Source organism: Balaenoptera borealis (assembly GCF_965194805.1).
Source record: "Balaenoptera borealis genome assembly, chromosome: 8".
Taxonomy (NCBI): Eukaryota; Metazoa; Chordata; class Mammalia; order Artiodactyla; family Balaenopteridae; genus Balaenoptera; species Balaenoptera borealis.
The window spans coordinates 100,607,977-100,622,160 of record NC_138865.1 but is presented as its reverse complement, the minus strand read 5'-3'; the positions used below and the strand labels follow the sequence as shown (position 1 = coordinate 100,622,160).

Genomic DNA, 14,184 nt, shown 5'->3' with positions numbered 1-14,184 from the left:
GGAGCTGGGTATGGGATTAGGGAATCTTAAGTCCAAGTGAGTCAGGACTCAGCTTAACTTCTCAGAATTCTGTGTTTGAAACTCAAGTTTTCTCTTGTTCCCTAGCCGATTTATTAACATCCAGTGGAGCCTCACATGATCACTTTATTCTTTAGCCTTATATTTTATTGGGGAGATGACTGTAGTAAACACACAGTTATTTCATTGCATTCACACACGTGTGAGAGAGACAGACATACGGTATTGTGTTGTTAAATCCAGAGCCCGGAGATACAGCACGGATCCTTGCTTGCATTGGGATTCACAGTAGGAAGATATTTGGCTAAGAAGAAAATGAAAATGGCAGAGCAGCAAGACGTGGAGACAAATGCTGATTTTCTGCCCGAACAAGAGGAACTCATTCAGAGTGCCACAGAAACTATCGGTAATTAATGTGTTTATGCGGATTTGGATGTCAGCATAAGTAGGTTACAATTTTTTTGAATTAGGTTAAAATTTATTGTAACATTTTAATTTCTTTTTATAGCATTGCACTCTAAATACACGAGCTTTTTCACAAAATCTTGATGCTAAATAAATTCTGTGTTTTTAATAACAATGCAAGTACTCTAGTTTTTCTATATATATATTTTTTCTATATGTTTCTATTTAACAGAGATGATTCCATTATGGGAAAAAATGTAAACATTAAGAAAGGACATGACTCTGGTGTTTTATTACTAAAGAAATGCTAACAAATTATCAACTGGAAAATATGTTATATACTTTGATTTTGGTTTGCTGTCTTTAAAAAAATCTTGAGTACATTGCTGGTTGCTTTGGATTCCAGGGGTAATGATATAAAATTTTCTTTTGTCTAAATGTGTTTACAGGCTCATTTTTGGATAGTACATCACCCCTCCTGGCAATTGCTGCCTGTACAGCCCTGGGTGAAATTGGCAGAAATGGTCCACTCCCAGTCCCCAGTGAGGGATCTGGCTTTACTAAGTTGCATCTTGTGGAAAGCCTGCTAAATAGAATACCCTCCAGTAAAGAAACAAATAAGGCAAGTCTCTTCCTTTTATCCTTCTCTTCTGAAATTCTTTCCATTCATAGGTAAATAAATGAGTAAAAGCAGAATCATAGTCAGGATAGATGGCATTACAGCTGGAGGAAGGATTGAATGTGAAAAAGAATGATAAAGAAGAAAGTCTAGGTGACTGTTTAATTTTGAGTTGGGGATGATTTGTGCACCGCTTTTGTGTGTATACCACATGACCCAGTTACTCCAATTTAGGCCCATAACTGTTAAGATTTGGGTAAATATTAAATGTATCAGGTAATTCTTTTGTTATGCAAAAGGGGGGTAATAAAGTGTTAAATAGTTTTACGATTTTTGTAATTTCAGACCAAATCTAAATCTTAACTTCCTATACCTAGTTTGGTTTTAAGAAGTCTGGGCATTAGTAAGCAGTGTGAGTAATCTCTGAGGAAAAGGACACTTATGGTTTTATTAGTTTTAGATAAAAACTTTCATAGACTTCAAAAATTTTCTTTGGGATAAGAACACCTCAGTGTTGAAGTATAAGATGATTTAATGAACAGAAAAATCAGCTTACTACAAGTTTAATAAATATGTAATTTTATTCTTGATCTAGCTACTATTTAAAACTTTCTGAGATCACAGTAGTTTTTATTAGCTGTTAGCAACTAGTCATTACCATCCGTTGTTGAGCACTTGCAATCTGCCAAGCATATGCTGAGTGCTTCACATGCATTAATTAATTGAATCCTCAGAAGATCTAGTGAAGTAGGTACAATTGTCATCTCTATTTTCCGAGATGAGGAAATAGTGTCACAGAGAGGTGAAGTAACTTGCCTGAGGTCACACAGTTGTAAAGGCTATTAAAATGGTCGAGCTGTGACTTGATCTTAGGTCCTCTGGGCCCAGAATCTACATTTATAACTGTTACAGCTTGTAGGATAATGAACTAGTTAAAGACTTTGTTCTTCCTTCTTTTGCAGCTGTGGACCCTTAATGAACTCAGTTTTATGTCTTTCTACCGCCAATGTCTTCTAGACATAATTCTGTAAAATTGGATACTTAAAAAAAAAATTGTGCTGATGCATTAGTTAGACAGACTCCCCCTCCCTGCTTTCTCATTTTGGAAACATTTTTTCTGGGACCAAGTTGTTATATACTTCATTTAAAAAAAAAAAAAAAATTCTGTGTTCTTCAGATGAAAGAAAGAGCTATCCAAACACTGGGATATTTTCCAGTTGGGGATGGAGATTTTCCTCACCAGAAACTCCTCTTGCAAGGTCTGATGGATTCTGTGGAGGTATTTATATTGCTATCTGGTTGTTAGTCATTCAAACAAAAGGCATTTTTCTTAACTTGGAATTTTGCATGCTGTGAGGTTTTAAATTAAAACTTTATTCATTTATTCACCAAGTACTTACTGAGTACCAGCTGTGGGCCCATCACTGTGGTAATCATAGCATTGACTAAATCACCTCTGTGGGGAAGTCCTTTTCTCATGATTTTTTTTTTTAAATAAATTTATTTATTTATTTATTATTTTTGGCTGTGTTGGGTCTTTGTTGCTCTGCACGGGCTGTCTCTAGTTGTGGCGAGCGGGAGCTACTCTTCGTTGCGGTACACGGGCTCCTCATTGCGGTGGCTTCTCTTGTTGTGGAGCACGGGCTCTAGAGTCCGTGGGCTTCAGTAGATGTGGCGTGTGGGCTCTAGAGTGCAGCCTCAGTAGTTGTGGCGCACAGGCTCAGTAGTTGTGGGTCGCGGGCTCTAGAGCACAGGCTCAGTAGTTGTGGTGCACGGGCTCAGTTGCTCCACGGCATGTGGGATCTTCCTGGACCAGGGCTCGAACCCGTGTCCCCTGCATTGGCAGGCGGATTCTTAAACACTGCGCCACCAGGGAAGCCCTTTTCATCATTTTTGAGTAAAGCGTGGTGCAGTGTAGGTAGAAGGGGAAATGTACCCATTCAGCTAGATGTGGGGAGTGGGTGCCAGTATTCTGGTTGCCCTTGAGTCTGATGACTTCGCTTCTGTCTTCTAGATAAATGTCCAGTGTGGTGGAGAAGACCTATAAGTAGACAACTGCTAGCCAATATGATGAGTGACCTAACACAGTCTGATGTGGCCCCTGACTGGGCCTTGCTTCTTGTCACTTACTCACCAGCCACTTTTGTTCACCAGCCTCTTAGTCTTTCTTTGCTCTGAGCTTTTGAAAGACCCATGCTTCCTTCTTTCTCAGTTTGTTGCTATAGCTCTTTGAAAAGTTTCCTGACCCTTCAGACTCGAGTAGATTCTTTATTTATTTGTGCTTTCATGCTGCTCCATACCTTTCTTCACAACATTCATCACAGTTGCTAACTGCCCACTAGGCTGGAGGCAAAGTCTGTTTTGCACCCCCATCCTCACCCCCTTATACAACAGGGGCCTGGCAGCGTAATTGGTAGTAGCAGGACCTCAGACATTTTTGGAAGAGTAGCTGAATGAGGAGATGTTTGCGTGTAAGGCAGTGGACTCACGAAGGCGGGCGTGAGCACTTCTGTCTGGGGGAGCTGGTGCACGTTTTTTGGTGGCAAAGTCGCTGCTGGGCCTTGAAGGAAGAGAGGGAGGAGAGGGGAGAGCTGTGGTTGAGGAATAAGGCAGCTGAGTGATAGAGCCGACATTAGGATTCAGGTCTCTGGATTCTTGAGGGAGTATTTTTAAGGTGAAAGTTTTTGACAAGAAATTATAACCATATCTCATTCTCCCTGGATGTTACTGACATTGTAACATCTTGAGGAAAAGCTTGTGATGTCTCCTTTCTCATCTTTTTTCCTTTTATATCTCTATGGTAGAGATGGGTTTCTTCCAGTTTTGTTTAAATGAATGAAGGTTTGTCTCGGTTCTTAACTTGCTACTGAAGACATTATTTTAAGAGTTTAGAAGTACAGAGCTATATGAAAAGCTTGAAACATGCTAGAGAGAATGAAGGAGGAGAATTTTTAAAAAGCAGGAATCAAGAGAAGCAAAATATCTTCACAGTCATCTAGGACAAAGTTCTAAAGGTTTTTTTTGTTGTTGTTTCTTTTAACTTTTTATTATGGAAAATTTCAAACATGCACAGAAGTAGAGAGAATAATAATGTAATGATCCCTATTTACCCACTCTTTATTTCTAGAATATTTAAAGCAAAATCTGGATATCATCTTCACAAATAGAGTTAGGGAGTTTTGTTTTTGTTTGTAATACCAACTATGTTGTTATTAACATGTAAACTTGTAAAAACAGGCACATAAAATGACTCCCTAATATGGGATCCTCTGTTTTGAGGTAACCTTTTCTCAGCTTAGAGTTGCCAAGAGAAACTTTTGACCAGGAAAGCTGTAGGACTGAAGCCTTCAAATACTTTTTATCGGAGTAGGAAGTGTGCGGTATCAGCACTTAACACCTCAGCAAGCCTAGAGCATTTAGTTGATTGAGCTTGGAAATGGCTAGACTGTTGTCTGTATGCTTTACAGTGTTCTCCCAAAAGGCCCATATTCCCATACCCCTCATATTCTCTGTTCTTCATTCTCTTCTTACTCTCCTATTCTTAGTTCTTTTCTGATTCCCAGCAAACATTAGAGGAAAATGCCAAAGGGAGCTGAGGCTGGCCCAATTCCATATTAGTCAGTGATTCATAATTGTGAGATGTGTCAATTTCTAAATCTGATTTTAAAAACTTGAGTATGTATAGTTCAGAATATTTTAAACTTTTGATTTTTGAAATAATTCCAAATTTACAGTGTGGTTGTCAGAATAATGTAAAGAACTCCTGTATACCCTTTATCCAGACTTACCAAATTATAGTATTTTACCACGTTTGCTTTGTCATTCTCTGGTTTTTTTTCTGAACCATTTGAGAGGAACTTGCAGATATCACGTAATTTAAGCGTGCAGAGAGGGGGTGTTAGTAAATGATAAAGGCCGCTGTTAAGGGTGCAGTTACTACCAATCAAGTGTCTACTAGATGCTTTATGTACGCTAACCTCGTTTAATCCCTACGGGCCTGACGAGGTGGATGATGGTATTATGTATGCTCATGTTACAAGTGACAAAGTTGAGTCTCAGAGTTTAAATAAGTGTATGTAGCTGGTGAGAAACAGAATTTCTACCAAGACCCGTATGGCTTCACAGTCCATGCCCTTCTCCCCCAAGTAAATGGTTCCATTCTTCCAAAGATTAAAAATCCCTGCTTAGTGGTTCCCTGCTGAGGGGGAAGGGTGCAACACAGACTTGGGAAAAGATCCTCAAGTCATTCTTGGGTTCTCCTTTCCCTCACCCTGCCTCACTTTCCAACCATCCCGTTAGCTGAGAGCATTGCAGGCAAAAGAGTAAAAATAAAGCATGCCGAGAAACAAGACAGTAAGCAGCTTTTTTGTGGAAATGGATGTTTTTGGGCAATGTTCTCTCTGACTCCTGACTTTTGTCCCCTTCATTGCAGGCCAAGCAGATAGAACTTCAGTTCACTATCGGCGAAGCCATCACCAGTGCTGCGATAGGAACTAGTTCCGTGGCCGCCCGGGATGCCTGGCTGGTGACTGAAGAAGAATATACGCCCCCTGCCGGTACCATATAGTCAGCTAATCGGTTTATTACCACCAAGTAACCCTCTTCTGTTCTTGTTATCACCTTTGAGCAAAAGAAAAAAATGTATACATTCCATTTTAACTCTCTTTCCAATATTTATATATGTCTTATCAGTTTGGCTCAGTCAAGAAAGATAGTTGGTTAAAGGAGACTGAGCACAAAATGAACGAGAACTGTTTCTTTAGTCCTTTGGCAAGCAGGCAGGGGAGTTAGCTATCGATTACCTTCAGACTTGTGCTCTATTCGTGAGGATTGGTGTGTTTAGCCAGTGTTAGAGGCTGAGGCCTAGCGGTTTCCAAGTTTTATGTCCCCTAATCCTTTATCACACAGTGCAGGTCGTGCAGCAGGTGCCTCTTCACTAAGTCACTCTGGCTTTTAGTGACCACATGGGTGAAGGGGCATGCGTTTTCTGACGACATGTTGCAGGTACTGTGATTTCACACGTCTCGTGTGCCGTGAACATCCTGCAGGGCACAGGATGGCTCTCCACGGCAGAGTGTCCTGCCGACCTCAGTAATGCCGAGGTTGAGGAACTCTGAAGTGACAGAGGAAAGGAGAACAATGGCGTAGTAGCTGGAGGAGGAAAGTGAGGTTAATAGAGGTTGGTTTGCCTGTTAGTGTTTAGATGGAGATGGGAAGGATACGGTAGAGAAAGAAAGATTGCTGACACTAGAGAGAATGGGGATAATTAAAAAAAATTAAGACAAAACTAATATAACATCTTAAATTAACTATGCTCCAATAAAAATTTAAAAATTTAAAAACAAATAAATAAAAGGAAAAATATTTATTTTAAAAACTCCATGTGCAGTTAAGGTTTAAAAGGAAATATAAAGGAAGAGAAATACTTTTTTTCCCTGCTGTCACTGTTTAAATGAGTAAAATTACATTAATCATATGGGTATTAAAAAAACTTAAGACAGTTTTTTAAAAAGAGAAGTTTTAGGTTCAGAGCAACATTAAGAGGAAGGTGCAGAGGTTTCCCACACCCTCTACCCCTACGCATGCCTAGCCTCCCCCATGATGGTGATAATTTTTCATTCTAGGGAGCTAAAGTTATCTGAGTACCTTTGAAAGGTTATTTAGTTTATGCTAGGTTCTGAAATGAATGATTATCAATTCCTTCAATTTATTTAAACACCTTAGTCATTTAGATCTTAATAGGTGGTAGGATTGTTGTATTGAGTAAATGTTGATTAAAATTTAATCTTTTTCAGGAAGCTCTATTCAGTTATTTTAATTGCTTCTTATTCTTTCCCTTTCCCTAGGAGCTAAAGTTAATGATGTGGTCCCCTGGGTGTTGGATGTGATTTTAAATAAACATATCATCAGCTCCAACCCACATGTGAGGCAAGCAGCCTGCATCTGGCTCCTTTCCCTTGTGAGGAAGCTCAGTACCCATAAAGAAGTGAAGGTGAGCCATTCTGTAAACGTGATCCAGCTCTGTTGGAAACTGTTTATGAAATATTTATAATAGAAAGGTGGTAGGAAGGGAAGTATATGAGGGTGAGGGCCACTAACCAGTAACACGTATTTTGAAATAAGCTATACGTGAAGGAATGAAGGATGGTACCTGATATATACGGGCTGGAAGATGATTCTTAAGTTGAAGGTACAATGTCTGAGGAAGTGGTGAGGATGGGGAGGCTCAGACTGTGTGCGATAGACCACCTGTAAGTGCTACAACCTTCAGGTAATTTGGCCACCTTCGAAGATGAGAGCACAGCAGGGTTTGTGACTGCCTCTGGTCGTGAGACTTCACAGGGGTTGTGTACCCTGAGAGCAAGATTTTTATTCTCCCAAGGAGGAGGAGTTTCAGTGTTCTGAATGCCTTTTTTCTTCTTTCAGTCTCATCTTAAAGAAATTCAGAGTGCATTTGTTTCTGTTTTGTCAGAAAATGATGGTAAGTAATTGGTAAATATTTGATTTCCAAACTTCTTTAAACTTGTATTTTAAATTTTGAAAAATCTGGATTAATGAACATAAAAGAAGGCTACAGGAAACTTGATTCTTAATGTATTTATTTATTAATTAGATCATTTATTCATTAGATCAGTTTTGCATTTAAAAGTGGAGCCGAGGCCTTCTTTGACATTCGTACTTGTACCAAATAATAGCTTTCTTCTACTGATACTTAGAGTTCCTTTTCTCTTTGTGATTTAAGCCAGGAGAGAGTGAAAATATTTGTGTTAGACATTTAAATAGTAGCTTTGTTTTATTAATTGTTTTAAACATGTGGTCTAATGTTGACTTTCCATTTAAAAAATTACATGTGGGCGTCCTGAAGTCCTGTGATTACCTCTCATGTGTGCAACGTGCATCCATTGACCCTTTGTCACCATGCACTGCACACTAAGGCCCAGCAGGGTTGACTTGGTTTGTGAGTTGGATCTTCTGTGAATGTAGTTCTCATTTACAGAGACTTGCCGGTGTCATGTCCACTCAGATGATTTAGTATGTTTTTAACAAAATAGGCAGGTTGATTATGTTTTCATATCTTTACTTTGATATCATTTTGGGTTAATGTTACAAGTCTAAATTTTTTTTTACTTGATGGCCAGAGGACAAATTTTTCTTAAAAGAATATTGTTTTGTCTGACTTCTGTGTAGAACTTAGCCAAGATGTTGCCTCAAAAGGTCTTGGGTTGGTGTATGAACTGGGCAATGAACAAGATCAACAGGAGTTGGTTTCTACTCTTGTAGAAACACTGATGACTGGCAAAAGGTACAGTGAACTTGAAAATTGCAGATTTGAACACGCAGGACAAGTTTTGCGCATACTGAGAATATGAAGTGGAAGAAGAAAAGTTCAGCTTGTGATTTTCCTGTTTATTAAGCCTTTTCTAAATTGCAAGTCATCGATTGTTATACTGTGGATAGCAGTTTAATTATCCAGTGTATACTGTTTAGAAAGTAAACTAAAATACTGTTTAGAAACAGGCAAGTAATTCAGGCTTTGAAAATTGAATGATCTTGGGACAGGTAAAGCATTGGATTACAGTAGTACCGTAATTACTGTTGGCTAAATGGAATGAAGATGTGGAGAGGAAGCGTGTCACGCAAGTCCGATCTGTGAAGAGGAAGAGGGGGGCAGTCATTCTCGTAATTGGTTGCTGCTTTATGTTAACTTTCCTTGTAGGAAGAATAGTTCTCAATGTGTGACCACATTTAATTCAGTGTAACTTTATGTGGGATGTCTTTTATATCTATTTGTTCTTCCTAGACTTCATTTTACAAAATTCTCTGGCTGATGGGAAGGGTTAGTTGACTTTTACATCTTGCACACTGTAGATACTTGATAGGGAATTTGATTTGATCAGTTTACAGATGAAATGTATGCATTAGTTGAATGGTGGTATGAAAATTTTGAGGCTAATTTAAATTCTTGGTGTTGTTTTCGTTTAGAGCTAAGCATGAAGTTTCTGGAGAGACAGTGGTGTTTCAAGGGGGAGGCCTTGGCAAAACCCCTGATGGGTAAGTGTGCCAGATCCATTGATCAGTCACTGTGGACATCGTCTCTCCGTTGGAAAGGGTGCTCACCAGGTTGATTTCCACCCTCATGGGAGGTGTTGTGTGTTAGTGGAAGAAGAAAATGTCAGTGAAAAAGCCTAGTGTTTTAGATTGGGTTTCCTGTGGGAACAGACTGAGATGGAGGTGTGTATGCTGGAAGTTTATTGAAGGGTGCCTGGGGTCGTCACCCTGGGGGAGTGAGGAGGCAGGACAGGTCCGGTGGCCGAGGAGGAGCTGAACTGCTGCCCCCGCTTACGAGATCGTGACCCGTCAAGGAGCTCTGGGACTGGGCTGGGAGGGCCTGCAGGGAGGTCCTGCTCTATGTCCCCTCCTCAGGTCTTTTCACCGCCTCAGTGACTAGCCATTGGTGGTGGGCTGCTCTTGGGGAGGACCTGACCTTGGACTGAGGGCAGTTCTGTCAGCTCCCAGCCAGTGGGTCCTCAGGGAGGAATTAGCACCCACTGCACCTAGTTTTTTTGGGGGGCATCTCTACTTGGTGCTTTGGAGTCCGCCAACTTGGCATTTCAAATTAATTCGTAGAGCCTTACCTCTTTTGTCTTATCATTATTCCATCATGGTTATGCTGTTGCTTTTCCTCTGAAAACCCTGAGGTCCAGCTGCAGCTTGCTGGGCCTTGCTGGGGAGTCCCCAGAGCCCTGCCTCCCCAGAGCCCTGCCTCGGGCTGTCTCTCCCGTAGCTCTGTGTTTTCACACTGAAGTTGTTTCATTCCGCTTATCCTCCCTCTAGACTCCCTCTGAGTTTTAAAAAAAGTGCTCACTTTCCACAAAATAATGAAAAAGATCAGGTAGTTGAGCAAATACAGAGGGAAGTTAACAGGACTTGAAGAAGTTATCAGGATTGGGACGCTGTAGCTTAGAAAAGGCATAGGGAGGACAGAAGTTGTCTTCAGACGGCTCTCTTAGGATCCTGAGAGAGATTGGTGCACAGTGTACTGAAGAATTATTGCTGTCTCCTGAGGTGATGAGGGCTCCACCTCCATGGGCATCACAGGTGCCTTAGGTCATTTACCAGCCATTGCTGAGAACTGAATTAGGCGACTTTTTATATTCTCGTCACCCTGGTTCTCTGCCTCTGTGGTAATGAGATAACTCAATATTGGAAATTTAGCAAAAACATAATTTTAAAATGTCCTAGTAATATTGGTAATGTAATTTTTAATAGTCTGGAGGTGGAGAAATACATTACAGCATACTTTTTCATTTTTGTTTTCAAGCCAGGGCCTCTCTACTTACAAGGAGCTTTGTTCTCTGGCAAGTGATCTTAGTCAGCCAGATCTGGTGTATAAATTTATGAATCTAGCCAACCATCACGCAATGTGGAACTCTAGGAAGGTAAGTGGCTATTGCTGGATATTTTATTTTTTTCTTCCCTCCAAATCAAACCTCCTGCATTGGCAGACGGTGACAACTGTTAATGCAATGTGTTTTGTAAAAGTCTGTGATTAGAGAGATCTAGACCACCATATAGCTGCTATTATTGATTTGTAAAGCTGGACACCCAGTAAATCAGGCTCTATTCATGGACAAGGATAGGAGGAAGAATTTTGTGATATTTAATATGTGGATATTATATCTGAGCCACTTTGTTATTATTTTTTTAGGGTGCTGCTTTTGGTTTTAATGTAATTGCTACCAGAGCTGGAGAGCAGCTAGCTCCTTTCCTGCCTCAACTAGTTCCTCGTCTTTATCGTTATCAGTTTGATCCCAACCTTGGCATTCGACAGGCCATGACAAGTATTTGGAATGCGCTGGTCACTGACAAGTCAATGGCAAGTATCTGTGAACCCTTGTCCCAGATTACACATGGCATGTAAACCCATGCTCATCTTCCTTTCTACTTTGTGTACTTATTTGTTTAAACAAGCAGACTTTCTTTCATCCCTTGCTTTCTTCCTTCTTTCAAGGTATCAGAGATGCTCATGGCAACATTTATTGAAATCTCAAAAATGGAAACAATCTAAATGTCCATTGGGTGGATGGTTAAGGAAGTGGCAGTGTATCCACACAAATGGAAAACTGTATGTCGATAGTTAACCACTGATGTAGTGGAGAACAGGTCGTGGTTCTTGCCTTCAAGGAGTTCACGTAGTTGGGGAGGTAGATAAGGAATCAGGCAATTACCATATTTGGTTTTTTCTCATCTGGCTGCTTCTCATATTCTCCTTCACTGTTAGATACGAGGATTTCTCCGGGCTTGCCTCTGAGTACCGTTTACTCTCTCCACTTTCTGTTTTCAGTTGAGCTCATCAGTTCCAGGGCTTGTAAGTGTCATCTTGATTGTGATGGTTCCCAATCTTTACTTCTGGCCCAGGCACGACTTGTGCTCCTGACTTGTCTATCTCACTGCCTGCTTGACATTGTCACTTGGATGTTGTTTCGAGATACCTTAGACTTAATATGTCCAGAACAGGACTTAAAAAAACAAACTTCCCCCTCTCTTCTCCTCGGCGTTCATTCATTTACCCCAGCTGGGAAACTGGGCATCATCCTTGATTATTGTCTGTCTCACCCTCACCCTCAATTGAATCCAGTAGCAAATTCTGTTGATTGTGCTTCCAAAATATTTCTCCCTCCCTCCTTCCCTCCCTCCCTCCCTCCCTTCCTTCCCTTCTTCCCTCCTTCCTTTCTTTCTCTCTCTCTTTCTCTGTTTCTCTCTTTCCTTCTCTCTCTCTCTTTTGCTCGTTCTTTCTTTCTTCCTCCCTTCCTCCCTTCCTTCCACCATGTGGCTTGCGGGATCTCAGTTCCCTGACCAGGGATCAAACCCGGGCCCACAGCAGTGAAAGCGCTGCATCTTAACCACTGGATCTCCAGGGAATTCCCTCCAAAGTACTTCTTGAATCTATTCTCTTTTTTCCTAATTCTTCCCTGATGAACAGGTTGTCATCTTCCTCTTCTCTTTGCCTTCTTTCATTTAATTACCAATAGTAAAAGTGATTTTTAAAAACGCAAATTGGATTGCATTTTGGGTTAAAATCCTTTGGTGGCCTCCTAGTTCACTTTAAATAAACCCCATGACCCTTACTGTGTCTTTCCATGCCTGAGCATGATGCAGTCCTTTCCTCTGTCTCCAGTCTGAAGCTGGTAGGCACTGGAGGGTTCCATCTTGAGGGTTCGGTGAGTTGTTTGCTCTAGGAGAGTACTTGGTACCACTGGGTCAGCTGAGACCTAATAGGTCGAGTTCAGGGCCCAGGCTTAGGCTCTCAAGATGTGAGTGTCATCTCTGTGTGAGTGGAAGGTGAAGCCACAGATGTGGATGAGATCACTATGGAGACTGTCTAGAGACATGGACATAGAAAGACATCAGTTTCTTAAATCTTAGGTGAGTTATTTCCTCCCTGTCTTGGTTTTCTTAAATGTAAGTGAGGATAACAAAACCTCTCCTACCTACAAGAGTAAAAGTGGAAAAGCCATAAGTTTTGAAGTTCTTTGGATTAGCATAAAAAGTGAATCTACTATCAGTGTGTAGTTATTACCAAATGGATAAGTGTATATCAAAACTAAAGAGGCTTAAAAGATTAAATTCGTCTTCATTCTGAACAATCAAATGCTTCTTTATGTGCCAGACGTGGTGCAGGGTACCAGGGAGGCAAAGACAAGTGAGACACTGTCCCTGCCCTTGAGGTCTCAGTGTGAAGGGGCAGGACAGTTACTGTGCTGTCTGATACAGTGCGCTTAAGAAGGTGCCGTGGGAACATAGGGCAGAGTAGGCCAGTCCTGTCTGCGAAGGTGATGCCTGATTTGAATCTTGGACAAGCAGGAGATGGAAGAGGTAGAGGTAGTGTGTGCTAGGAAGTGGAGGTGAGACAGGACATAGAAGAACTTGGGCGCGAGATGGTCCCAGGAGGGCTTCGTATCCACGCCTGGGTGATTGGACTTTATTCTCACGCACTGAGGAAAATAAGAGGATCACGTTTGCATTTCAGGATGATCAGCTGGGCAGCTTTCAGCAACTAAAGTGGGGAGAAAGTTGTGGACTGAGAGGCCTAGGGAGACACTTAGGCTGTTACGTACAGAAACACAGTGTGGTAGAGATGAATCATTTGATTATTGATGGATTTTGCATTCTCAGTTTTATCCTTTTGCTTTCATTAGGTGGATAAGTATTTGAAGGAAATTCTTCAAGATCTGGTTAAGAATCTAACCAGCAGTATGTGGCGAGTTCGAGAATCCAGGTACCATTTTTGGAAATATAAGACTAGTCAAGTAAAACTGAATTTGTTTTCCCTTCAAATTTCCAGGTTTTATACTTTGTGCAAAAGGAATAAGTTAAAACGACTAAAAAGCATATTTCTGGTTGGGTTAGACAGTTAATGATATTTAAGCTCTAGTCAGTGGTTTTCCTAAGTTGTATTAGTTTTTGTAAGTATGAAATAACAGAAGTAGATCACTGTTAAATTAGACATCAAGATACATTTATATACTCTCATGACTTTGTAGGGTAGCATTTATTTATACATACATAATTTATGTTTATTCAGTGCCTGCTCTGTGCTTGGCAGTGTGCTAGGCCCTGGAGGTATATTGGTAAGTAAAAAATGATGTATCATCTTAAAGAGATTGTATTATAGTTGTGGGAAATAGACATTTGATGAGTGTACATGCCATATGCCTGTGTTATAGTTGAGGCACCAAGAAGAGAGTAGTTATTGCCGTCGTGGGGTGAGGGAGGTTAAGACTAGAAATATAGGCAGAATCCATATTCTTGTTTGATATGAATGTTTCATAGTAAAAGATTGAGCTTTCTAGATCATATATTTGAAAGCAAATTGTGTATTTTCAGCTGTTTAGCTCTGAATGATTTATTGAGAGGAAGACCCCTAGATGACATCATTGATAAACTTCCAGAAATTTGGGAAACTCTCTTTAGAGTACAAGATGATATAAAGGTACTATATACATAAATCTGCATTTATTTATAGAATAGCATAAATTGGAATTGTTAAAATATGTATGTTACATATTTCAAAATTCAATATCCAGACAATTTTTTTAAAAGACCAGAATTTTCCTCCAAAGTTTCAGTTTTGATGTGTC

The 14,184-nt window shown here is 40.4% G+C and overlaps 1 protein-coding gene across 5 annotated transcripts in view; it reads left to right on the top strand.

Moving 5' to 3' along the window:
• Positions 1–14,184, top strand: part of ECPAS (Ecm29 proteasome adaptor and scaffold) — a 101,224-nt gene that overhangs the window by 65,271 nt on the left and 21,769 nt on the right. For all 5 annotated transcript variants that reach the window (XM_082403749.1, XM_082403747.1, XM_082403748.1 and 2 more), the window contains 12 exons: positions 262–424; positions 873–1,045; positions 2,220–2,321; positions 5,475–5,598; positions 6,889–7,034; positions 7,469–7,523; positions 8,231–8,345; positions 9,026–9,094; positions 10,365–10,482; positions 10,752–10,919; positions 13,243–13,322; positions 13,931–14,036. In XM_082403749.1, the coding sequence (XP_082259875.1) occupies positions 262–424; positions 873–1,045; positions 2,220–2,321; positions 5,475–5,598; positions 6,889–7,034; positions 7,469–7,523; positions 8,231–8,345; positions 9,026–9,094; positions 10,365–10,482; positions 10,752–10,919; positions 13,243–13,322; positions 13,931–14,036 (1,419 nt within the window). The remainder of the gene's footprint in view (positions 1–261; positions 425–872; positions 1,046–2,219; positions 2,322–5,474; positions 5,599–6,888; positions 7,035–7,468; positions 7,524–8,230; positions 8,346–9,025; positions 9,095–10,364; positions 10,483–10,751; positions 10,920–13,242; positions 13,323–13,930; positions 14,037–14,184) is intronic.